Raw genomic sequence first — 26876 nt, 5'->3', positions numbered from 1 at the left:
TAAAGTATTTGTCGCAATTAAAAGTTTCTAACACACCAATACTTGGTTTCTTCATAGGAATTGTAAGCATTGATTTAGCTCTCAGATGGACCTACTCTCATCCTAAAACTAATACTATTAAACTCAAAATATAGTTCAAAGTTTGAATATTGCTCAACATTTTATTGACTTTTTTGTTACTTGGAGGATACTTTTGGTCCACTAAACGTTGGAATCGGGTTATGAACAAAGTCATTAATTGAGTCAACTTGGTGTTTGAAGAGAAGTTTAATTAGCACAAATTAAATTGGAACTAACTTGGTGACATTGACCGTTACTTCTCTAAGACAGAATGAAGGGTGGAAATTTGGATTTGGAACTCAACAAAATGTTCAATGCCTGCAACAACAATCTGATATGGTCAGCAAAAAGTGTAAAAACATAGGAATCACTAGACAGTAAATGGATTCTTGAAGGTTGAATAGTAGCTAATAGAATGCAAACATAGAAATCCATGTATTACAAACCAATGGTGTTATTGTTACACAAACAGATATAACAACAATAGCATACAAATGAAGCACATGATTCAAATATGTTGTAACTCAACATTAACAATAACTTAGAAGTTGAAAAAAGTTCAAAGTTCACCATCCATTAAAAGGCTTCACTACATTGGAGAAAATATTCTTCTTAGAAAAATTAACACATCAATGTTATAGTTATCATGACAGAGTGACAACTTAGCGTCCCAATTCGTCTTCATCTTGACCGCTCTTAGTTGCGCTTTCCATTTTTTGATCCTCTGATATGAAAAATTAGAAATATAACTAGTTAGACCGAAGAACATATATAAGACACTAAATTGGAAGCTGTTTAAGTATCTTACCACCATCTTCTGGGATATCAGAAGTCCATAAAGTAAGGTTGTCTCGCAACAGCTGCATGATCAAGGTACTGTCCTTGTAAGAATCTTCATTTAGGGTATCCAGTTCTGAGACACCATCATCAAAGGCTTGCTTTGCAAGGTGACAGGCCCTGAAAACAAGTTACGCAAAATTACGATTTGGGACCAGCCTCGGTTCTCATTAACACAAACATTTTTGCCCGTACCTTTCAGGTGAATTCATTATCTCATAATAAAACACTGAGAAATTTAGAGCCAGACCCAATCGGATAGGATGTGTTGGTTGTAATTCATTCTCAGCAGTTGCAGAAGCTGTCTGCAAATGATCACAACACAATAGTTGAAATCTTCGTCCGTACATAGAAATTTTTTAAGTTTACTCCACTAATACTAAGTTGAAATATATTAAACAATAAGGAAACACACTGTAAACGACTAGCATAACTTTTAAAACTGATGCCAACTAAAGTTGTCGAGATCAAAATCTACTTAGGGGTAACATAGGATTGTAACAAGAATCATAACATCCTACTAAAATGAGAAATTTTATTAAATCACTGATATATAAACACTAAACAAGAAAAAAAAATACTATAAACGATAACATTAAAGCAAACTGAAAACTGAAATTTGATAATCATAAATTCCATGACTCACAATTAGCACTGACCCAGTGACCTCTAACCCCTTGACCCACTACCACCTACCGCAGCCTCGCTAGATGCCATGAGAATGAACAAGTAGAAAGGCACTTGGGAAAGAACAAACAAAGAAGTGAGGAGCTTGCTGGGAGAGATAACTGCATTGCAGCAGCAGAGGTGTTTGTCGAGAACCAGTTGATGAGAGAGAGAGAGAGAGAGAGAGAGGACCCGTATAGATTCAGAAAATTAGTGCCGTGCGTGAGAATGAGTCATTTTTAAAGTAAAAAATTGGTTAAAAGATTGGTTTAAGGAATCAAGTAGCAAACTTGACCCAAAAAAATGGAACTTTTAGGATCGAGTGAGATCTACTGATCTCAGCAATCTTGCAAGCAATCCCACCAGTATACAATTATACATGCGAGTTAGATCGCCCAGTGGCTTTAAGGTCATAAAATCGTCCGATCCTACAATCTAACTCGCGGCCTTAACAACGAGAACTAGAATGACGATAAAATGGTCACTAGCAAAAAAGGATGATAAATAGGCAGAGTAATTGGTACCAAATGGGAGGGATTTGTGACATATGCCCTATAAATTATCTCTCAACCACCACCTACATATCCTCCCTAATAGATGCATTTTTCCTATCCTGCCTCTGTTTCAGAACTTCAGCAGTAATAACACTAAGCTCAATTTTCATGGAGCGCAAATACCTCGTGGCATGGTGCTTAATCTGCTCTTGCTATATCAAGATAAGATGCCATCCGACACACTATCTTTTCATATTATGGAAAGTAAACAAATGATTCATTTAAGAGGAGCAAAAAGCTATCTTCGTTGGACTGAACAAAATCCTTAATTTTATACAACAAATGATCAAAATGAAACATGAATGACCAAGGCAAACCCAGAGTTGTTAAATTCTAAAATGCCACAGCACTGTAGCGCCGCAATAGCCACTATTTGACGACACTTTTTCCTAAATAGTGTATCTTTTAGCAATAGTGATTTGTTCAAAGTCAGCTGTGCTCTATTGCTATAGCACCGCTGTAGCCGCTGTTTGACAACACTGACCAAATTGTCTACAACAGGTTAAGTCCTCCATAATATGACACAAAATCATGATGGATTAATGCATAGCTAAGTTACTGGATAATAATATTGCAATTTCATGGAAACACAAGATTGTTCAGCATCGAATGAAGGATGTTGTTCCTGAGAGGGAACCAAAGTATTCATGCAATACCAAGTTATTTTCTTATGCGTTTTTACTTTGAGAAATTGAATTGTGAAGTCGTATGGAAGGAAAACCTTTTAAGTGAAAAACATAGATCATTATAGATCAATTAAATCAATGACTATGCACAATGTCGTGACTTAATCCAATACATACCAGATCTAAACAAAAAATAAAGTTGTTTGTACCAAAACTACGGACATAAATCTAAATGAAGTTCTCCAACAAGGCAGGAACCATAGATATAAAAGGTTTAAACTAACCCACAAATGTATATAAGAAAAAAAAGGAGTACTAGAGAGTTTATTACCATAACACCAAATCCTATAAAAATAAAGTGCACAAAGATGCTAAGATAAACTTCTTAGACCCAATAAGCCATGGGATAAAAGTTATTCGTACATAGCAGGATCCTAATGGACATAATCTATGAAGCATGGACTCCAACACGAACACCTGACACGACACTGACACGGACACGTCGACACCGCTAATGTAAAAAATATAGGACACCGACACCATTAAATATATGTTAATTTATTTAAAGACGGTCTAAAATGAAAATTAAAATACATATATAAACATCTAACTTGAGCAATTTATGTCATTAGAAAAAGTTCTACAACAAGATATCATAGTATTTGACCTTTATTTATTCATCTACTATCAAAAAAGCTAAAAACGATATAACCATTAATTGATCAGCATTTCTCAAAACATATGTAACTCTTGTATCCATGGCGTGCGGAAGCAAGAGAGAGAAAAAATTGTTTTAGATATTTTTCTGAGTTGTCCGACACGGCTCGTATGACTGTTATATAGGTGTTGGGCACCGATCGTAGGAGTGTCGAAGTAAAGAAAAAATCAATTATTTAGGACACCAGTTCGACACGTGTCGGACACCGCGACACGCCTAGTCCTAGAGGTGTCCGTGCTTCATAGGAGATAATAAGGATGAAAACATTCCCATATAATCTTATGATACAAAATTATTGAAGCATGATTCTTTTCCTGATATATTACAAGCCTATGAAGAGATTCAGTCATTAAATATATCATCTATATTTTCAGCTAACATTAAAAACCATAAAGTTCATCCATCCTTGTCAGCAGTGGTTAGGCATAAAAAAGTATAAACTCCTGGAATAAGCCCTTGTTGTGAGACTCCTTTGGAAAGCTTATGTAAACAACTTTCAGCTTATTTATAAACTCTCCAAGATAACTTATGAAAATAGTGTATAGTTTATAGAAAATAGTTTATACGAAAGCACTTAATTAAGCTGGTTATCCAAACATGACCTAAGGCAAACTCATGTTACGAAGGCAATCACCTTGTTACTTCAAGTAATTTGTAAATACCTGATATGCTTTAAGTGACAGATCCGCCACCTCTTTCTTTTCATCACCAGCTTTGAATTCCGCCAAATACCGATAATAATCACCTTTCCTGCATCCAAACAAACACTCAAAATTACTTTCAAAATCCAAAATCTAACACAAAAACAAAACCACTTAATTAAATAACCTCACAAAAAACAAGATCCAATTAAAAAATTAACATACATCTTATAATAAAACACTGTGGATTCAGCAATATTAGTGGATGGAATAAGATGCTCATCAATAATAATCATAATGTCATTGCAAATGCTGGAAAGCTCCACCTCCACCTTCTGCCTATACTCCTTAATACGCTTAACATTCAATTCATTCCCTTTTGATTCTTCTTTCTGCTCAATTGATGATAAGATCCTCCATGAAGCTCTTCTAGACCCCACCACATTCTTGTACCCAACAGAGAACAAATTTCTCTCTTCCACACTTAGTTCAACATCCATCTTGGCCAGTTTCTTCATTGCCTCCACCATTTCTGCACACCATATTACTACATCATTAAAATTTCTTGAAACAATTCATTGAAAAAAACTACGTAACACCAAAACCCGAATTGAAGGTGTTCACACATGTCCATGTCTGACACCAACACAAGTGATTACATTCGACCACTTTTATTTTCTTAAATTATTACCGGTGTTTACGCGGCAGTCATGGTATCAGTACTTTTACTAAAGTGAAGGGAAAAAAAAAATCAATTTAGTCTCTCATAATTTTCTCGCGGCCCAATTTAGTTTCGACAAAAAATAACATCAAAACTAGTCCCACAGAAATTATTTCCTCTAATATAATGACCCAAATATAATTTGTCCCTGGTATGAAAATATCATAAGAGACTAGTTTAAATTGAGCCGCAATAAAACTCTGGGTGGCTAAATTGGGCTTTACTAAAAAAATTGCGGACACAGCCTATGAAGCACGGATACAGACGGAGATACCAGACGACACTGACATGCTGTCACAGTTAATAATTTGATAAAATCACATAATTAAGTATAATTATATGTATCAGTGTCTTAGAGTGTCCATGCTTTAGGCACACACACTCTTGTAATAAATCCATAAATCCCGTTACTTTACTTTCACATACCCACACGCTTGTAATGGGTCAATGAAGCAAAAACAAAAAATGTTAAGTTTTTTTTTGTAAAAAATGAAACTTTATGAAAAGAAAGAATGTAATAAGTAAGAAAGAGAAAATGGGTAGGAGTAAAAGTTTGTGAAAACATGATAGAAAATTGAAAGCAAGTAAAATGAAGAACCATAAATAGTGTTGAGAGAGAGAGAGAGAGAGAGAGAGAGAGAGGGAACCATCATAGCGTTCAGCTTGTTCTGCTAGCTTTGCAACATAGACAAAGTTCTCACGGACGTTGGTGGAAGAAGCCATGGCTGAAATTTCTCTCTGCTCAAAGTTGCAGTGTTGTAGAGAGAGAGAGAGAGAGAGAGAGAGAGAGGAACTGCAAGTGAAAGGAAAGGTAGATACAGTTTTTTAATGTTTGGAGAATTTATATGTAACCTGTTTTTGCCGGTGACACAAGTTGAAAGTGGAAGTGGGGTCCATGTCCCATGCTTACAATAACGTCATGTTCAATTTTTTTATAACATTTTGAATCTCAACTTCTTCTCTAATATAATCAAGGTTTAATTATTACATAGTTTGATTTTTACGATTAAAATATCAATACATCATGAAATATTAAAATAAAAATGGGAATTGACATTATTATATATAGTAAGGTTATAATAAGCAACTATATTAACCTTTCTTCCATGATAGTTGTTGCAAATAAAAGTTAAGAGAATTGTACACAATGAATAATTGATTCTAACTTGAAAATATCATTCACTACAATAGAACCTTATATTTAATAGAAAAACATTTTTCCTTTTAAAAAATAATTAAAAGCATGTATTTTTTTTTTGAGAGTTTTTTTTTTTTACAGTCTTTTTTGAGAGAGTTAAAAGCATGTATTATTATTAACAAAACTATTCAAAATGTAACCAGATAGGGAAAAAAAGCTATTCAAAGTAAAAAATGCATCGTGGATTGATTTCTTTATTATTCTATGATGAAGTATAGAAACGACTTTATCTCCAACAAGTCGATTCTAGTTTTTTTTTCTATAAGTTTTCTTTTCTAGTTTCTTCTTTGAGGGGGAGTGATTTTATATCAATTTTTGACCAAAAATCACTCATCTTCATCTTTTTCTCTTTATTTCAATATAAATAAATGATTTTTGCATAAATTTAGGTTTTTTCTTTGTGATTTCGTCATCTAAGTGTGGTAGTGTGTTGCCCATCGTCTTGCGCGGCATTGTTTGATTTCCTGTCTTGTTGCGGTGTTCATTTGATTCATATTAAAATATTGACTATTTAATCAAATATTTGGGCGTCAATGTTGCAGATCCGGATGCATGGTTATTCTGGTCACTCTAATTTTATTTGTAGGAATTATGTCGTTGTATGCATTAACTTGGATGTTGTAAGTAACAAAAAAAACTTGGATGTTGTGAGTAGCAAAAAAAACTTGGATGTTGTGAGTTTGTTCGCATATTTATCCTATATATTTTTAGCGGTGTTGAATGATGTATTATATCAATTTGAATGATTAAATATCATTTTGTAAAAATTATACTCCTCCGGTCCTATTTACAAGAGAAAGTTGATTTTTTAGATACATTGAATAATGTATGTATCTAGTCAAGAACATAAACCAAATACATAAATTATTTAATGTATCTAAAAAATAAATTGTTTCATGTAAATAGGATCGGAGGGAATATCATTTTTCACTTTTCACACACACACTAACCAAATAATGAAGTTTCTCTCTTGCATACCTTCATAGTGTAACGACTAAATGTTCTTACAAAATCGACTTGTACGGTAATGAGTGTCTTCTCTTTATAAATTCTTTTCGAGAATCCTATATATAAGATGTGGGACTAAATCCCATCGAGTGTTGGCCGCTAACATACCCCCTCACGCTTCAGCCCGGCCCAATGGGCCTGAAGTGTGGACAGGCATGAAGCACAACGAAAAACCCTATCTATCCGAGGTGGGAGCCCAATGGGCCTGAAGCATGGATGATGCAGGAAGCCCAACGATGGACCCGACAGGGTCTGATACCATGTAATGAATATCGAGTCCTAACACATCCTTACAAAACCGACTTGTACGGTGAGGAGTATCTCCTCTTTATAATTTTCTCAAGAATACTATCTATCCGATGTGAGACTAAATTCCACCGAGTGTTGACCGCTAACACCTAGCAAAAGCTCCAGCCTCAAGATTGATAAGCATCCTACAAAAGTTATATTTTACAAAGGACTTCTAAAACTCAACCAACATAACACATCATCCCAAACCTTTCCAAAAGTGTAAATTCAAAATGAATAGATAGACTTACCTCTTTTCATTAGATTGTCTTTTGGTGCTAATTTATTATGTGAAGGCAAGTGAATATAGAGGCTTTTTCAGGAACCATTTTATTTCATGAAACTTCATCAAAATTCATCAAAAAGCTAATTCACATCTCATCTGCAAATTGTTGAACGGCAGAAACCGTAGTTAAGTTTTGCCTTATAAATGAAGACAATAATGTGTAGATTTTTTCACAATTTTTTTTTAGTTTCTCAAGAGAAGTTTAAACAAATAATTATTTCAGAATAAAATCAAACAAGCAAGCAAAAGCACTCTGGGAATGGTGGTTGAATCATGCCTATCAATCAAAGCGTGACACGCATGGTATCTATGTCTTTTTCAGTGAGTGTGATATTTGAGATATTTGGAGGTTGGGATTGGACTTATTAGGTGGGTATCAAATACTACTATTATTGAACATTCCTTTTTTCGCAGTGTCCTTGCATAATGCATTTTTAGGGGATTTTCTAGTCAAATAAAGGTAATAATGAAACTATTTAGTAAAAAGATAGTTTAATTATTCAGTAGATAGTTTTTTTTTGAGTTAATGATGCTTTACCTTCTATAATATAGGTTATTTTTTATTTTTCTCTTGTAAATTTTTTTTTTTGATTTACCCCCGTAAAATATATTTTTTTTGGAATATCCCCCTAATAGGTCATAAAAAAACGAAAAAATTCTGCAAAAAAAAAAATAAAGTCGTTTTTTTATGACCTATTAGGGGGTATTCCAAAAAAAATAAAATTACAGGGGGTAAATAAAAAAAAAAATTACAAGGGGGAAAACCAAATATGACCTATATTATAGGGGGTAAAACACCATTAACCCTTTTTTTTTTTTTTTAAATCAAATCAAGATTACTGCATTTCATTAATAATTAAGGAATATAATGTAGGAGAGACTTCATGAAAATATAGGGTTAGGGTGGGATGAGGCAATTCTAGCTATACTATGAGCTACTGTATTTGTTTTCCTTCTGGCATACGACACTAAATAGTCGGGATTACTACATAAGAGACTCTTACATTCAGATAGTAAATCAATCACTACATTCATTGAGAGAAGAAACATTGTGAGCTGAAAAAGTGTCCACCAAAGCCTTGATATCCGTTTCAAAGATAACATTGTGCAAGTCATTGGAGATTATCATTTTTAAAGAGTGGAGAATACCATTTCGCTTCCAGGACGGACAACAAGTGTAGGTATTTGAATTTACCTATTAATAAAGCGTTTGTTGAGTCTCTAAAGCACAAAGTGTAAGCCATAGTTGCATTATTATTGAAGAAGGCGACATCGACATTACATTTGATGTAACCTGGCTGCGACTTAATCCACACCGGTTGTTGATCTTGGAGATGCACCGAAAGCTTAGCTTTTTGCATGCAACTCCATTCATGTAGTACATCATGAGCTTGAGTAATGATGGAGGTGGGTGTAGTGTCTATTGAATGTCAAAGCTTCGCATTTCGGGTCTTCCACAAGCTCTAAGTCATAACAATAGAGAGTTTGTCTTGCTCCTTTAACATTGTAAATAAATCAAACAACATGGCAGAGAAGTTATTAGCCCCAAGGAACAACTCACATACAGTGTTTCTGATACCAATTTTATCCCTGCACTCAATCGCCTTGAAACAACCAAAGAAGACGTGCATATGAGATTCCTCCAAAATATCACGAGACACAAGATTTATTGCACTGGATGCCACCGTTGGAAAGGTTTACTCTTGTTGGCAAGCATTGGTGCGCGGTTCATCATAGAAGAAGTAACGCGAACACAAGATCCGGTAGATAGTTTTTGTACTCACACACATGGATATATATATATATATATATATATATATATAGGCTTAAATGCTCTTTTGGTCCCTTAACTATTTAATTGGTATCGCTTTGGTCCCTTAACTAAAAAAAAGATTGTTTAAGGATTTTAAGTTTTTTTTTAGTCTCGTTTTGGTCCCTTCCGTTAGGGTTTTAAAAAAAAGTTAACTCCTGGACACGTGTCACCTTGTAATTGGCTCTGAGTTTTTTTTTTTTTGTTTTTTTTTTACAAATTTTTTTTTTTTTTTTTAAATTTTTATTTTTATTTTTTTAAAAAAAAAAGTCTCAGACCCAATGGCAAGGTGACACGTGTCCACACTTAACGTTTTTTATTAAAACTAACGGAAACCTAACAGAAGGGACCAAAACGAGACTAAAAAAAAACTTAAAATCCTCAAACAATCTTTTTTTTAGTTAAGGGACCAAAGCGATACCAATTAAATAGTTAAGGGACCAAAAGAGCATTTAACCTATATATATATATATATATATATATATATATATATATATATATATATATATATATATATATATATATATATTAATTTGGAGTTTTTAGGCGATATTCATGATACAATTTTTGTCTCATAATACTGATTTTTTTAATTAAAAATATTGGTATTAATCTGTCCAAAAAAGTCTTAAAATAAATTCTAATTTGATCTCAAAATAAATAATTTGATATTTTATAAAAATAAATAATGTGTTCATTGTTTTTATTTTATTTTTTGACAAGATGTTCATTGTTTTTATGTTATTATATTTCATTTATACATTTATGTTCATTGTTTTTATGTTATTATATTTCATTTATACATTTATGATTAAGCGTCAATATCAAAAAGTAACAGGAATATTCGACAAAAAAAAAAAACACGCAACAAGAATAATTTTATAAAATTGTTACATAAATTTATTCTTCTTTATTTTTCTTTTTTATAGAAACAAACTTATTTTATTTTAAAATTAATAATATCAACAATATTGGTAAAATTCGAACCAAATGTATGTGAGTTAGCATCAACCCGCGGCCGTTCGTGACAATAATAAAATAGTCACTTTCACACGGATTTATATCTAGACTTTAGAGTCTACCAATTATGCATGTGTATTTTATGTGGCATTTGTCACTTTATTTACAAGAAGAAAAAAGTAACCAAATGGCTTTCTTAATCTATGTAAAAAATACCCTATACGATTTGTATTATTATGAGATGAAGGGATTACTTACGAAAATGCTACAAAATTCTCTCAATCAGAAAATCAGACGACCATGTTTGTAATAAATCACACAGTGGAAAAAATGCTAATGTGACATAATTGATGTAGCAACAACCATAATAATTTAGTGAAAAGTGTGTAATAAAAAAGCTTTTCAATAACTTGTACCAAAATAAAAAATAAAATAAACTAATTTGTAAGAAAAGCTTTTGATTAACTAGCTTGGTTTGCAAAAACATAAATTAGTCAAGTAAAATTGCATGATCGGAGTAAAATATTATTTTCTTTATTCACTAAAACGAAAAAGCTAATTACGTTGGGGACACATTTGAGGTGCTAACCATGTGGTAAGAATTTAGTCGTATCATTTTAAGGTATAGAATTTTAATTCCATCGGAATCATTGTAAAATAATAATTAATGTCACTTTAATTAATAAATATTTTCTTATTTTTTAATTTAAAACTAAATTATGCTGAGACAAGTATATGATGCATTTCAATGGATGAATCGTCATGAATAATAGATCGATCCTCAAAATTCTTTCAAAAGTACATGCGTGATATTTTAAATTCAAGACAACCTGTTAACATCAATTTTTGGTGTGAAAGCTCTACTAACGTCATTATTCACCAAACCGAAATAATGATTAGTTCCATATAGATTTTGCGGTGAAACAACTATATTTTGAATGAAATTATTACAAAAAACTTATTTTTGGTTAAAAAATAGTTGAATATAATAAATTTGAGTTCAAAAATAAATATGAGGTAAATATCAATTTATAAACAAAAGTTATAATTTCTAACTTCAAAATGAAAAATAAATTGGAAGAAATTCCTTTTCTTCTTGGTGGTCGGAACTACGAAAGAAACTAAACATGTTAAAATCAACCATACCATCGAGAATCATGTTTGTCTCTTCAAAGATTGGAACCAGGAATGCACTATACAAAAATATAACTGACCTAAAACAAGAAAGAGCACTTTTATTTTTACATGATGTTAAAAGTGTGGCCAATATGTTGTACCCAAAAAATAAAGTGTCGTCGCCTAATGATTGTTGGAAAATATCGATAACAGCTATCATTGGAGCTTCTTTCAAAAAAAAAAAAAAAAAAAAGCTATCATTGGAGCTATTTGTAAAAAAATAAATAAAAACATCATTGGAGGATTGCAGCTAAGTGAAATCCTCTCAGAAACTACCTTGTGCAATAATTAACTAATATTATTTTTTAAATTAAAACGATATCTATTTATTCAAATTGATAGAATACATCATTCAATATTGCTAAAACATATGTTTTTATGCTGGCAGCTGTGGGTTTGAATGTGATGATGAAAGTTATGGTGGAGTCCAATATTTTTACAAGGTACTTAGTTCAATCTCTCAATTCAACCGTCATTTCTCATCTTCAGTTTGCTCATGACCCGTTGCTATTAGGGGTCAAAAGTTGGGCGAATATTCGAACTTTGCGGGTTGTGTTCTTGTTCTTTTTGAGGTGATGTCGAATTTGAAGGTAAATTTTAATAAGAGCATGTTGGTTGGGGTAAACATTGTCGATTCTTGGTTGGGGAAGGCTGCCACAATTTTGGGGTGTAAGGTGGACAAGGTGTCTTTTTTGTATTTGGGTCTTCCTATTGGTGATGAGCCGCGACGTTTGATGTTTTGGGAGCCGGTTCAAATTAAAATCGCATTAAATCTAGATTGTCTGGTTGGAAGAGTTGCTTTCTTTCTTTTGGTGGTTGTTTGATTCTCCTTAAATTTGTATTGACTTCGTTACCTGGCCATGCTCTCTCTTTCTTCAAAGCTCCTTCAGGTATAACCTCTTCTGTTGAATCTCTTTTAAATAATTTTTTTTGAAGAGGGAGTGAGGAACATATGAAAATTTCATGAATTGGTTGGAAACATGTTTGTTTAGATAAGGAGTATGGAGGTTTGAGGGTTAGACAAATGAGGGAGTTTAACATAGGAAAATGGTGCTGAAGGATGTTAATTGATAGAGGAGATTTGCGATATAGGATATTGATGGCTTGTTATGGTGATGAGGTAGGGAGGTTGGAGGATGGGGGCCGGAGTGGCGGTTACTCGGTCAGGGCAGGAGGCCCCAATCTCAGATGTATTACATATTTAATTTGGCATAAACAGGTTCCCTTGAAGGTTTCAATTTTTTCCTAGAGACTCCTTCAGAACCGGTTACCGACGAAGGATAATCTGATGGCACGCGTAATTATTTATCGCAATAATCAGTTATGTGTGACTGGGTGTGGAGAGTTAGAGACTGCTCAACATCTGTTATTGTCTTGTCCTTGCTTCGCTTCTCTGTGGGGCCTTGCATGGTCTTGGCTTGACATTTCTACGGCCGATTCGTCTCATCTTTGGGAGCATGCTATTCAATTTACTTATTCTTCAGGTGCTTTGAGACCCCATCGTTTCTTTTTGCAGCTTGTTTGGCTTTGTTGCGTTTGGGTTTTGTGAAATGAAAGGAACAATTGAATATTTAAGAACATCGAAAGCCTTATCCATCAGTTGCTAGATAAAGTGAAGCTACATTCCTTTTGGTGGATGAAGACTACTAATATTAATATTCGTCTAAATTTTTGTATGTGGTGGTCGAGCCCGTTTATTTGTTTGAGCATTGACTAATTTGTTGTATTTTCGCTTTCTTTGTGACTTGATCGCTTGTATACTTTTGAGGTCCTTATTGGCACACCATGTGCTATTAAGGATACTCCGTTGTTCGTAATATATCTCATTTTCTTTGTTAAAAAAAATATCGCTAAGACATAAATGGTGAATCTGCAAATAAACTCACAACATTTAAGTTAATAGCATACAATAGAAAAATGCTTACAAATAATATGATAAAATGAAAATAATCGAAATACTTATGCCTCCTGATCTGCAACGTTACGTCCAAAAGATTGAGGGGGAATCAACATTAGGGATTAAACCATGCGTGAAAAGTTATCGTTCACTGGCCTAGAGAGGTTTAAATACAACATGGAATAAATATTATCATTACCATATCAAGATATATAGACAAGACCGAGAGGAAGGAAGCCGAAGTTAATCATGGGTTGTGACAAGGGTAGAAAGTATAAGTCAGCTAACTGATATCTGCCACTAATTAAAAAATGTAGTTGCTCATACAAACTTAGAGCAAGATCATTGAAGTATAGCCGAAGATGGATCAAAGAGATTTGTGGACCTCGCAACAATGTGCTAGCTAATACATTGGAGGGTCATATTCATTTGTGGGACGTTTAAATGAAATCGAGCAAAAACATGTTTGTGACATGGTAGGGTACTACGTTGTACCAAACACATATTAATTACTCGACCAAAAGGAGGAGACTTATTAACTTAATTTACAAGAAATCTAATGAAACCCCCTAATTATTGTAAATAGTATGTAGCTATGTCCACATTAGTTTCTTTTAACTTTATTTCGAACATATTTTGCAGGGAAAATGAGCAAAGGAATGAATGTCATAAGAAATAGTTTCTTTTAACTTTATTTCCAACATATTTTGCAAGGAAAATGAGCAAAGGAATGAATGTCATAAGAAAAAAAAAAAGATCAAAATAAGTGTATAAAAGCACTCGTTTTGGTTCCCGCGAGCTTAGTTCAGTTGGTAGGGACATTGCATAATTTATGCAGGGGCCGGGGTTCGAACCCCGGACACCTCACTTTTCTACAATTAATTGTGTGAGCTCTAGTCATTAGGCTACTAGACTAAAAAAAGAAAAAAAACCACTTGTCTTGCAAGCAGAACAGATGGCCCGGCAAGTTCTATGCTTAATACTTTACAACGAGCAATCCAAAATTGATCCTTTGCCTTATGGAGCACTATACATAGACTTTCTTTGTAAGTCACATGAATAGAGGCATTTGTAGATGCTAATTTCAAGACATTAGGCTAGATAGGCGGTCACACACAATGTCGGAATATATAATATTGTTCTTTTAACTAAATGAGCGAGACATGAGACTAAATTGAATCTCCCATTATCTGCAAGACATTGAGATGTACTGAGGCGATAGGTGAAAGTATACTTGAGAGTATATAATTTATCAACGAAAGACATTAAAAGACTAACCAATAAAACAGATCGCATAACTAGTTAGATTTAGTAAATATTGAAGTTATTTTTCTTCTTTATTTATTCTCTATTCTATTCGTTTATTTTTTTCTGTATTTTATTTTATTCATTCTTTTAAAATTCTTTGAATTCCTTCACCATTATTCTTGATGAGTCTGGTATAGCTCGCTTTATTTTGCATGTTAAGTAAATCCCCTGCTGAGCAATTTTTCTTCAACTTTGAAATCGAGAGGACGTCAATGAAAAATATCAAAGTAAAACTCAAAGCCGTACATGGCGAATCATCCAATTTTATCACCAGAGGTAAATAGAAATGAAGACGTTAGCTTCATCAATAACCAGTATGGGCAGAAGCAAGGGCAAAACCAATATTAAAACAATTATCAAAGAGGCAACAACCTCAATTCCCAAAAACCTCAATATTCTTATTAACAATAGCGACAAAATCCTCAAGAATATAAATGGTAAATACTTTAGCATATATACGCTAAAAAAGTTCATATCTCTCCAAACAGAAAAACTTCAACTAAAAATATTGAGTCACAACTAAATGGACAAACCATCAAAAAGTGAATTCCCTATCTCCAGTAAAAAGAATTCTAAGGAACATTGTAAGATCGAAGTTCTCACAATCATTGGTAGATCTGGGGTCTCGCGAGTTAAATGTTTTCTCTCATGGGTAACAATCAAGAAAAATAATCTAATCCTGGATGAAAGGAGGAGGTTGTCTTAAATTTCGACAACAAATTTAAAACTTTATCAAATTTCTATAACATGGACGAAATACGAGAGTAACTATGAAGATAAAAGAAGAATATGAGAATAAATATACTATAGCACGAGATACCATAATGTCACTTACAACGAGTAATACAAAATATGACCCAAGCAGAGTAACATTGCCTATCATCTTGGGTGATGCAAAGTTTTCACAATCATTGGTATGTAGATCTGGAGTCGATTGTAAATGTTTTCTCTCATGGGTATCAATTAAGAAAAATACTCTAAGCCCGGATGAAAGGAGGAGGTTGTGTTAAGTTTCTTAATACCAATATAAAATACCAATGGATGCAAAGTTCTCACAATTATTGGTATGTAGTTCGTGTGTTAAGTCATAGATATTTACCTACGAACAATGTATAATTGACAGTAAAATAGTTGAATTATGAATTTTTACCTACGGAAACATGATATTTAGTGGCAGATTTTGTCCTTAGGTACAATATTTTTTTATTTTATTTTCAAAGCTTGAGGCCCCTTTAAGTACGAGGCCCGATGACAAGGGCCTTGATGCACTTGCAAAGGGCCGACTCTGGTGACAAACCCAATGCTTTTGTATAATGAGGGCTAAATTTACTTATACGTGATTTTTAGAATTTGGATTGCCCCAACTTAACCCTAAAAAATTGTGAGCATTACTTTTCCCACCTTATGTCTTTCCTCGCACGCCCTATTTTTTTTCAAAATTACCCTCGGAGCATTCCGGATTGTATAATCCGGAATGATGTTTTCTTTTGTTAAAGGGTGAAAAAAATGAGTAACGGGTTTTTCTGGATTTTGTAATCTGGAAACTTCAAAAAATAGGGCGAGTTACATGATGTTTCCGGATTACATAATCCGGAAACCCCCGAAACACCATTTTTCAAGGTAAAACAGTTCGGATTATATAATCCGAACTGTATCAGCACAAATTTTAAATATGTTTGTAACATGGATAGTCATTTTAGGGACAATATTAATCTTCCTAACTCTCATCCTTCTGTTTTGGGTCATTGTTACCTGTTCTTGGTCAAAAATCGGGTTTTCGGACTACTTGATCGGATTGCTCCGAAACTTCCCCAGAAAATCAGAAAAAATTCAAGGACCATGACTTCTTACGGGACTCCACCCCTCAAAATCCAAAATTCCATCGTTTAGACCCATTTTTTTTTTTTTTTTTAATTTTTCATATGCTCAGAAAAATCCGAAAAAATTTGCATTAGTTTTATTTGATTTTTAGAATTTTTTGATGCTATTTTTATGATTTTATTTGACAGGTTTTTAGCATTTTTTATGTAGTTTTTTTGTTGTTTTTAAAAGCAAAACTCAAAACTGTTGAAATGTGAGAGAGTCTGATGGCTGATTATACATAAGAATTGTCCGAATTATAAAATCTAAAATAGTAAACATGAATCCGGATTTTAAAATCCGGAATGCACAAGAGCATTTTTGAAAATTTTACAGGGCGCGGGAGAAGGTCATAGAGTGGGAAAAGTAATTGTAAAAAATTGTTGGAACTCTTAATACATCCATTAGGACTAAAATGTGGAGCGTGACCCAAGTGGCTCGATAGCAGAAGCAAGCGGCCCAACAGATCATGGATAGACTCTAATAACATCATAAAATGTGGGTTGGACCTAACTAAACCATACAAAACCATTTGAAAGATGAAGAGTGCTCACACCTATAAACTCATTATCATACCATATCTCATCAAGTGTAAGAATCTTATCAATAATTAAAAACACAACAAAAGGGATAAAGGTTGTACATATGTTTCCTTTTCTCTTCTAGAGGTGGTGCCAAATTTATGCATGAGACATATATAAGCAAGTATATGAGAAATGAAATGATGGCCTTGGCCTACATAGTAGCCAACGTGGATCCGTCACTTTTTATGATAGAACACTATAACGTAATTTAATTTATGTAGCCAATCTTATTTAATACGGTAAAGCTTGGTCGTTGTTGTATCAATCAAGGACAATCTGCTTCTACCTATATAACAAGGTAATATACTAATACTAGATTACAGTTTGCAGACGGATCATGAAAAAGGGTGATTGGAAAATTCAAAGACGCCTACTTTCCATTTTGATGAAAGAAAGGATAATGATGTCCATCCTTTGGCTAGGTTTTCTCTTGTTTAATGAACCTCTTCAAGTGTCCGAATCCTTTCCATTTGAAGAAAAAGTGACCGTCTCCATTTCAATTCTTAAAAAATAAACATGTGGGAAAACAAACATCAACGGTTCAAAACTTTTTTTGAAGGGTTAACTGTTCAAAACTTGATAACTCCACTTTTGGATGACCAAATCATGCATATTGACTCCCCACATGTATAACAATATATTAGAATGACTTTTGCATACTCCTCCTAACATTTTTATTCGTACAATTCAGGCCGGACCTTGGGGAGCAAAAGGAGCTCAACGAAGCCGGACCTCTAAAAACTATGAGCCTAAAAAAAACATTAAGTATAATATCCACCCCCAATTAAATTAAAAAATTACATGTTACTTCTTTTTCTTTCTTCGGCACATATATGAGTTTTTTCTAGACTCTAGTTCTACTTTTTAGACATAAATTTGATGCTATCAAACCACCATCAAATTGAGAAAATCATAAATATAGAGGATCTTTAACTCTCGTGGGTACACTTCCTATATAAGTCCGTTAGTTTGACCCATTGTTAATATTTACAAGGAACAAAAATTGGATCATCTTGTTATGTTCACCTAATATTCTTACCAACTTGCATTCATATTTATAAAAGAACATATGTTTTTAAAACACAAATAACAATTTCTTTTTTGAGGAAAAATAACAAAATATTTTATGTTATTACATATAGCACTACTAGAAAAAACAAAATTAGCGAGGGAAATTAGTGACGGAAAAAATGAAATTCCTCGCAAATTTCATGGTCGTAAAATTTAGTGACGGAATTAGAGAGGGATTTCACGTTTTCCCTCACAAAATTTCCCTCACTAATTTTTGTTTTTTTAGTAGTGTAGTACCAAATAACATATAATGTAGTTCAGCATATAGTCTCATCTACATCCAAGTTTACACAAAAAGAAGGAAGAAAACAATTGTTCCCAACCCTTCCCTGGGTATGCCTCTATTCCAAAGATAACGTGTGTGTCTGAAACTATACAAAAGTGAACAAAGACCAAACAAGAGACACACTAAAAATGTGGTGTGAACGTTTATTAGATTGGGAAATAAATAGCAAAACAAGTCAGAGTACAAAATTAAACATATGGTATAGAAGGTAATAGAAAATGACCTAACCTAGCTTTTTGATATTATAAATTTGAACAAAATAAACAAAGGATGGGTAAGAGTTTTCTTGTTTAAACTATTTTTACAACTGAGAATGTGTTAGTGTGATGAGAGGAAGAAGAAAGGAAGCCACTTGTTGTGAAGAGAGAAGCAGCAAAATTTGATCTTCGGTTGTGGTAACATTTTCTCCTAACCCTTCCTTTTCTTGCAATTTAAAACTCATAACTTTATTTGTAAAACTTTTTTTACCATGCTAATTTTAGGGCATATTTAACTTTTAGAGGTGACATTGCAGTGATTTTTATCTCTTTGATAATCTTATACAAAGTTATACAAATTTGAGATGAAACTAGTTTTATTGAAATTATTATATCAACGTTTACAAATAAATGGTATACAAAACTCATGACCCAATTCTAACGTTATGTAAACCAAACTTAGCCCCTAAGTAACCAAAAAATCAAAATAAAATGTTGAGAAATATTCAAATTTGAACTATTTTTTGAGTTGAATCTATCATTTCTAGCTAAGTGCTTACAACTTCTAGGAAGACATGATGTCCAAATAATATTTTTTTATTGTTGTATTATTGTTATAAGTTGAGTATTTAATTGTGAAATATACTTTAGTATTTGAAAGAGTTTTTTGATTTTATTGATATCCCACATCGGATAAATCACTCATTTACATTTTGTAATTCTCTTATATAAATGGTCGATTATCAAATATCAAGACATCAAAAAACAAAATTGGACATTTGTTTTTGAATTGCTTTGTGAGTTGTGACATTCAAATTGGCGTAAGAAGTGGGATCCGCTACATTGGTCAAATCAAAGTTATTGTACTTGAGGTAAATACTTTGAATATTTCTCCTTTTTTTTTTTTTTTAATTACTTTTAGATTAAGGAAATTTTATGACCACTTAATTTTCATTTATTTATTCCTTCTTACTTTTTAATTTCTTTTGACGTTTCTTGCTTTTTAATTACTTTTAGGTTAAGTTACTTTTAGATTGAGGAAATTTTATGACCTTGAGTTTACTATAATTTTTTTTAACTATAATACATTATTTCTTTTTTTGATTTGGATACCTTGAATTAAGTGTGAAATTATTAACTAGAAAAAATACACACTTTGATCTTTCAATTAATTTGGATACCTTGAACCAAATAAAAATTGATATGATCATATATAATCGCAGATCTTAATTCAGTTTTTTGGCAAAAATCTTAATTTAATGGTACTTCTTTATTTCTTTTGGCAAGCAGGGAAATAAAATCTGAAATCATTTATGAAAACTGTTTCAAAAAGTCTGAAATTCTTAATTTACTGTTGCAATGCACCTCATTCATGTATAGTGTGTGTACAGTCCAAAGGAAAGAAAATTATACTTTCCAGGATTCAAGTAAATTATACTTTACGGAGTTGCTGGACCTTGGATCGTTTCTGTGTTGACAGATGATTCATATGCCTACTTGATACTCTGAACACTCACTCTGCGTTTTTTGCGATTCGGTTTCGCATCCATACGTGGGTGCGCTGAATTGTTGTTTAGAGTTGCTTTTTATTTCACTTGTGTACCGATTTGATGTATCACCCGTTAGGGTTTCAGCTTGTGGTTTTATGGGTCAGGTTCATGTCCCCCATTCTTGTACTTCTTATTTTATTTGAATTTTTCTTTAGCTTTAAAAAAAAAAAACTTCATTGCAGCCAATAACTTTTGCAGAATATATCAGTCAGCTGATCTAGAAATTCAAACGTCTGATCTTCATCAATGATCGAGATCTCAACAATGTTCGATACCAAGCCACTTGTGTCTGCAATGGCCTCAATTATGCTAATGCGAACCATCACGAATGAGCTCCTACAATTTTTTCAAGCTGGACTTCACCATCTTTTTCGCCAATCCTCCGCACAGTTCACCATAATCATTGAAGAATTTCAAGGGATGGCAAGAAACCAAGTTTTTGATGCTGCACAAGCCTATCTAGGGACTAAAGCAACTGTCTCGGTAGAAAGAGTTAAAGTAAGCAAATCTGGGGACCGTAAAGAGCTTTCATTCAATATAGATAGAAATGAAGAAGTGAGTGATGTTTTCGAAGGTATTAGTGTAAAGTGGAAACTAATTTGCATAGAAGTGGACTCTTCGCGGATTCGAAGTTACGATGATGACTCCTCGGCTGTGTCAGAAATAAGATCCTATGAGCTGACTTTTCACAAGAAGCACAAAGACAAGATCATTGATTCATATTTGCCTTATGTGATGGAGATAGCTAAACAAATTAAACAAGGAGACATGGCAAACAAGATTCACTCAAATGAATATGGTAGCTGGCGTCATGATGTCAAGTTCAATCATCCAATGAGTTTCAACACTCTTGCAATTGATGAAGAACTTCAAAGGGATATTGTGAATGATTTGGACAAATTTGTGAGGGCTAGAGAGTTTTATAGAAGAACAGGGAAAGCTTGGAAACGCGGTTACTTGTTGTATGGTCCACCTGGTACTGGAAAGTCTAGCTTGATTGCAGCCATGGCTAACTATCTCAACTATGATATCTATGACTTGGATCTCACCGATGTAGGGGATAATAAGACCTTGAAGCAACTTATTCTCAGCATGTCCAACCGTGCTATACTTGTGATAGAGGATATTGATTGCACTATAAATTTGCAGAACCGAGAAGAAGAGAAAGAAGTTGTTAATAATGGAGACAATAAGGTATATATTTTTCTTCAAATATACCATTAATATTTGAGTTTCATTCATACTAAAATGTCATTGGGATGCATAAAAACTAGAAAAGATTTAGAAGTATATGAGCCGACAAATTAACGTTTGTTGATAATGTCAACAGGTGACACTTTCAGGACTATTGAATGCGACAGATGGTCTTTGGTCATGTTGTGGAGAGGAACACATAATTGTTTTCACAACAAATCACAAAGAAAGGCTTGATCCTGCTCTGCTAAGGCCTGGTAGAATGGACAAGCAAATTCACTTGTCATATTGCAACTTTTCTGGTTTTAAGCAATTGGTTGTTAACTACCTTTGCATTACTGAACATGAACTCTTTGAAAAGATTGAAGTGCTTCTAGGAGAAGTTCAAGTTACTCCGGCTGAAATTGGAGAAGAGCTAACAAAGGATTGTGATGCTACAGAATGCCTACAAGACCTTATCAAATTCCTGCAAGCCAAGAAAATGATCAAGGAAGAGGTAAAGAATGAAGAAAACATCCAAGAACCTGAACCCAAGAAAATGATCGAGGAAGAGACAAAGAATGAAGAAAATATCAAAGAAGAAGGTGAACTAGGTAGTGAAAATATATAGGTTATGTTTGGTTATGTACCGTAAAACATTAAGCTAAACTCATAAGTAGTCATTCTCATCCTTTGACCAACATCTATTGAGACTTGAGATTCTCTTCAGTCGGGTCTCTATTTTTTGCAAGAGGGTATGGACGATAGGTGGAGCTGACAAAATGATCCGGCTAAAGGTTACATAGTAAGCGGTGTGATGACAGGTCACCTAGCTAGCTTCTCTTAGCTAATCCATTTCCTGATTTGTTGTATGTAATTGGTTCTAGCTACTTTTGAATTCTATCATTGCAGTCCTTGTGCTATATATAAACTTTTTGTGAAAATATATTTCATTTTGCCTTGTTAAAAAAGAAAGATGGGATGAGAAGTTAAGTATCTAGTTTAGAATCAGAACATGATGACTACATGGAAGAACGATAACTTCTGGTAAAAGGTCAGAACTTAATTCCTCTCTCCCATGCAAGAAGATTAAAATTGCAGCTCATTGTCTTGTTGAATTTGATGTTTTCGTTCTTCTTTATTCAATTTATTCTTATTCTATAAAAGAATATGTTTCAGACCGAGTCTCAATCCATGTCACCAACCTAACACACAATGGCCCTATATAACCCCCAATCCTCATCTGCTTCAGGACTACAACCTCCCATGCGATTAGCTGCACAGAAGCACGTCTCTTTTGATCGGGATCATTGACGTGATCTCCAACGAACTCCTGCATTCTTCGCTGGATTTCACAGAGATAGTTACAAACGAGGTCCGGGATATAAAGATGGCTACGCGCCGCAACAAGGACAAGTTACACATTTTCACCACTTTCACCGACTCTTCTATCGAGTTCTCTCTAGAACCTCGTCATAACCTTACTGTAATCTCACCCGCGAACTACATCCGCCATCGCCATGAACTAGAGTAATTCTATCGCATCAGAAAACCTTTTGTTTATATTTACATTGATTGAATATACATTGATCCGGTATACGTTAGACCAAAGAATAAAAAAAATATCTAACTCAAACGAATCCAAACAATTTGTCCTTTGATTACAATGCGGTTTTGCAATATCTAGAAGTATCTGAAAACCTAGATGACAATATTGTGGGTAATTCCTCTCATACCGTTCTCTCCCTTAACAATGATACAATTATATCTTTCTTGTTGTCATTGTAGATATGCTATAACTTTTATCTAGATATATGGCTAACTGTTACAAACTCTAACATACTCGGGAGAAAATAAAGAAAAATGCTCTTTTCCCTTTCATTTTTGCTCATTCCCATTCTGAACTTCTAAAATTAACCCCCAACGCAAGTTAACTCACGTTGGATACCGAACATGAGTTGACTTGCACTGCCTACAACTAACGACAGTTAACTGCCGCGGAAAAAGAAAAAATAAATCCCCATAGGACTCAAGTCCTGCTGGCAACCTGGCAACTTTTTTCTAACCTTCAAATAAGTGAGTTATTCCCATGTTTATCCTCTCCGCCTCATACTTCTCTTATTAGTTGACAACTTGGCTTTCTTAATGCAATTTTTCAGTCGAAAGCAGCTAAACTCTATAAGAATACACAAACAAGACACAAAGGAATATGCCTATGAATGAGTATGAGTCACATGAATGGAAAAATATAATTTCAATAGGTGAGGACTGCTGAACATATTTAATTATCTGCTCAATCTTACCTCTCTGCTCACAAATCTTATTTTTCCATATCTGAGAATTCCTGATTTCTATTTTCTTCCATTTGAATTTGTGAACAAAGGATGAGTTGTGAATTTGCCAATAATTGTAAAAGAATGACAATTGAACTGGAGTGAGAGCAGTAGACAACCAGGCATGAATTAAACATGAAAATAACTCACTTAGTTCAAGGTTATAAAAAAGTTGTCTGGTTGCCAGCATGACTTAAGTCTCGTGGATATTTTTTTTTTTTATTTTCCCGCTGCAGCAAGTAACTGCCGCTAGTTGTAGGCAGCGCAAGTTAACTCACGTTCGCAAATACTAAAAATGTGATGTGAATGTTTATGAGATTCGGAAATAAATAGAAAAAACAATTCAGAGTACAAAATGAAACACATGGTCTAAAAGGCAATAGAAAATGACCTAAACCTAACTTTTTAGGAGTATAAATTTGAACCAAATAAACAGAAGAGGGATAAGGGTTTTCTTATTTGAGCTATTTTTACAAAGTGTTATTGTGATGAGAGGAAGAAGGAAGGAAGCTACTTGTTGTGAAGAGAGAAGCAACAAAGAAATAAAAAATACATCAACAAAATTTGATCTTCGGTTGTGGTAACATTTTCTCCCAACACTTTCTTCTCTTTGCAATTTAAAACTCATAATTTTATTGGTAAAAAAAAACTTTCTATTACCATGGTTAGAATCAATTGCACTTTTTGATTAGATAGCATATGTTTCTAACACAACCTCTTATTTTAGGGCATATTTAACTTTGAAGTTATTTTTATCTCTTTGATAAATTTATACAAAGCTCTACAAATTTGATAAAGAGATCAAAAGTTAAATCTCATGTCTAAAATGTCTAAATAGACTTGGAATAAAAAAAAAGAAGCTGTTGTCATACTATGTTCAGCAACATGTATGTATTGATTTATATATAGATTTATAGATATTATTTTGCGATGAGACTAGGGTCATTGAAAATACAATATCGACGTAGCCCCCAAGTAACAAAAAAGTCAAAATAAAATGTTGAGCAATATTCAAACTTTGAGTTGTATGTACTATCATTTTAGGATGAGAGTAATTTCTTTGAGTTGTATGTACTATCATTTTTGGATGAGAGTAATTTCATGCAAGGGTTAAATCAATGCTTACATTTGTTTAGTTAAGAAATGAGATTAAAATAATATTGTTTTTAATGTTGTATTGCTGTTATAAGTTGAATATTTAATTGTGAAATATACTTTAATATTTAATTGTAAAACTAAACCAAATAATAGTTGATATGATGATATATAATCGCAGATCTTATTTCACGGATTTTTGTCAAAAAAGAAAATTCAATGTTTTTCTTTTTGACAAAAATCTTAATTTAATGTTTTCTTTATTTCTTTTGAAAAGCATGGAAATAAAATCTAAAATCATTTATAAAAAAAGATTCATAAAATCTGAAATTCTTTATTTCTTTATTTCTTTTGCACCTTATTCTTAATTGTTAATTGGCTATGCACACTCCAATTGAAAGAATGTTATACTTTTTCACAACAATATTTTCTGGGATTCAAACTCATTTCAGCCAATAATTTTTGCAGACCATATCAGTCAGCTGATCTAGAATTTCAACCGTCTGATCTTCATCAACGATCGAGATCTCAACAATGTTCGATACGAAGCCACTTGTGTCTGCAATGGCCTCAATTGTACTAATACGAACCATCATGAATGAGCTCATTCCTCATGAGCTCCTACACTTTTTTCAAGCTGGACTTGATCATCTTTTTCGCCAATCCTCCGCGCAATTCACCATAGTCATTGAAGAATATCGAGGAATGGCAAGAAACCAAGTTTTTGAGGCTGCACAAGCTTATCTAGGGAGTAGGGACTAAAGCAAATGTCGCAGCAGAGAGTTAAGGTACGCAAATCTGAGGATCATAAAGAGAGTGCATTCAATATTGATAGAAATGAAGAAGTGAGTGATGTTTTTTGAAGGTGTTAGTGTAAAGTGGAAACTAATATGTATACAAGTCGACTCATCAAGAATTAGACATTACGATAATTCACAACATCTTTGCTCCACACATCTTTGTTATTCATTGGTGTGATTTTGTATGCAATTCACAACACCTACAAAACCACTTGAAAGATGAAGAGTGCTCACACTTATAAACAAATTATCATACCATATCTCATCAAATGTAAGAATCTTACCAATAATTAAAAACACACCAAAAGGACTAGAAGTTGTACATATGTTGCCTTTTCTCTTCTAGAGGTGGTGCCAAATTTATGAGCAAGTAAGTAAATGAGAAATGGAGTGAGGGCTTTGGCCTATATAGTAGCCAATGTGAATCTGTCACTTTTTATGATAGAATACTATGACGTAATTTGATCTATGTAGCCAATCTCATTTAATATAGTAAAGCTTGGTTGTGACATTTTAGCAAGGGAGTTTTTCGGGTTAAGTAGCATTACTCATTTCTAAAAGCAACATTATTTATAGCAAAACAAAATATCACGAACGTCTCACAAATTGATTGCTACCATTGGATCTTCTTTGGTGGAAATCATCGATGGTTGGATAAAAATTAGAAATTAGAAACTAGTCGGCGACAACATTTCTGCAAGGATGTTTTTCGCGAGAAGTAGCATTACTCATTTTTAAAGAGTTTGAACAATTTCATGAGTATTTTATCAAAGGGGTTGCAATGAAATAATTTTTTTTAGACGACTATACAGGTTTCGTGGGTACACCCTATATAAGCCCATGAGTTTGACCTATTGTTAATATTTACAAGAAAAAAATTTGGTATTCTCATGTTATGTTCACCTAATATTCTTACCATCTTGCATTCATATTTATAAAAGAACATATGTTTTCTAAAACACAAATAACAATTTATTTTTTGTGGAAAAACAACAAAATATTTTATGTTATCAAAAAAGAAGGAAGAAAACAATTGTATCCAACCCTTCCCTGGTTATGCCTCTATTCCAAAGATAACGTGTGTGTCTGAAACTATACAAAAATGAACAAAGACCAAACAAGAGACATACTAAAAATGTGGTGTGAACATTTATGAGATTGGGAAATAAATAG

The 26876-nt window shown here is 33.2% G+C and overlaps 2 protein-coding genes and 1 long non-coding RNA gene across 3 annotated transcripts; 2 read left to right on the top strand and 1 right to left on the bottom strand.

The window, feature by feature from the left end:
• Positions 1-446: 446 nt before the first annotated feature.
• LOC11410442 (14-3-3 protein 9) lies at positions 447-5645 on the bottom strand. The gene is made up of 6 exons (XM_003596362.4): positions 5471-5645; positions 4328-4634; positions 4124-4211; positions 1093-1202; positions 869-1017; positions 447-784 (listed from the first exon to the last, which is right to left on the bottom strand). Exons 1-6 carry the CDS (start codon positions 5544-5546, stop codon positions 723-725), a joined length of 792 nt encoding a protein of 263 aa, XP_003596410.1. The 5' UTR covers positions 5547-5645; the 3' UTR covers positions 447-722.
• A 13172-nt stretch (positions 5646-18817) lies between these two features.
• LOC11406855 (AAA-ATPase At3g50940) lies at positions 18818-22423 on the top strand. The gene is made up of 3 exons (XM_003596358.4): positions 18818-19624; positions 20501-21496; positions 21633-22423. Exons 2-3 carry the CDS (start codon positions 20549-20551, stop codon positions 22104-22106), a joined length of 1422 nt encoding a protein of 473 aa, XP_003596406.2. The 5' UTR covers positions 18818-19624; positions 20501-20548; the 3' UTR covers positions 22107-22423.
• Positions 22424-24271: 1848 nt separating this feature from the next.
• On the top strand, positions 24272-26219 carry LOC120578233 (uncharacterized). The gene is made up of 2 exons (XR_005644178.1): positions 24272-24388; positions 25372-26219. It is a non-coding gene; the product is annotated as an uncharacterized lncRNA (long non-coding RNA).
• The last annotated feature ends 657 nt before the right edge of the window (positions 26220-26876 follow it).

Source organism: Medicago truncatula, chromosome 2 (assembly GCF_003473485.1).
Source record: "Medicago truncatula cultivar Jemalong A17 chromosome 2, MtrunA17r5.0-ANR, whole genome shotgun sequence".
NCBI classification, from domain to species: Eukaryota; Viridiplantae; Streptophyta; class Magnoliopsida; order Fabales; family Fabaceae; genus Medicago; species Medicago truncatula.
This window is presented reverse-complemented; position numbering and strand designations above follow the sequence as displayed.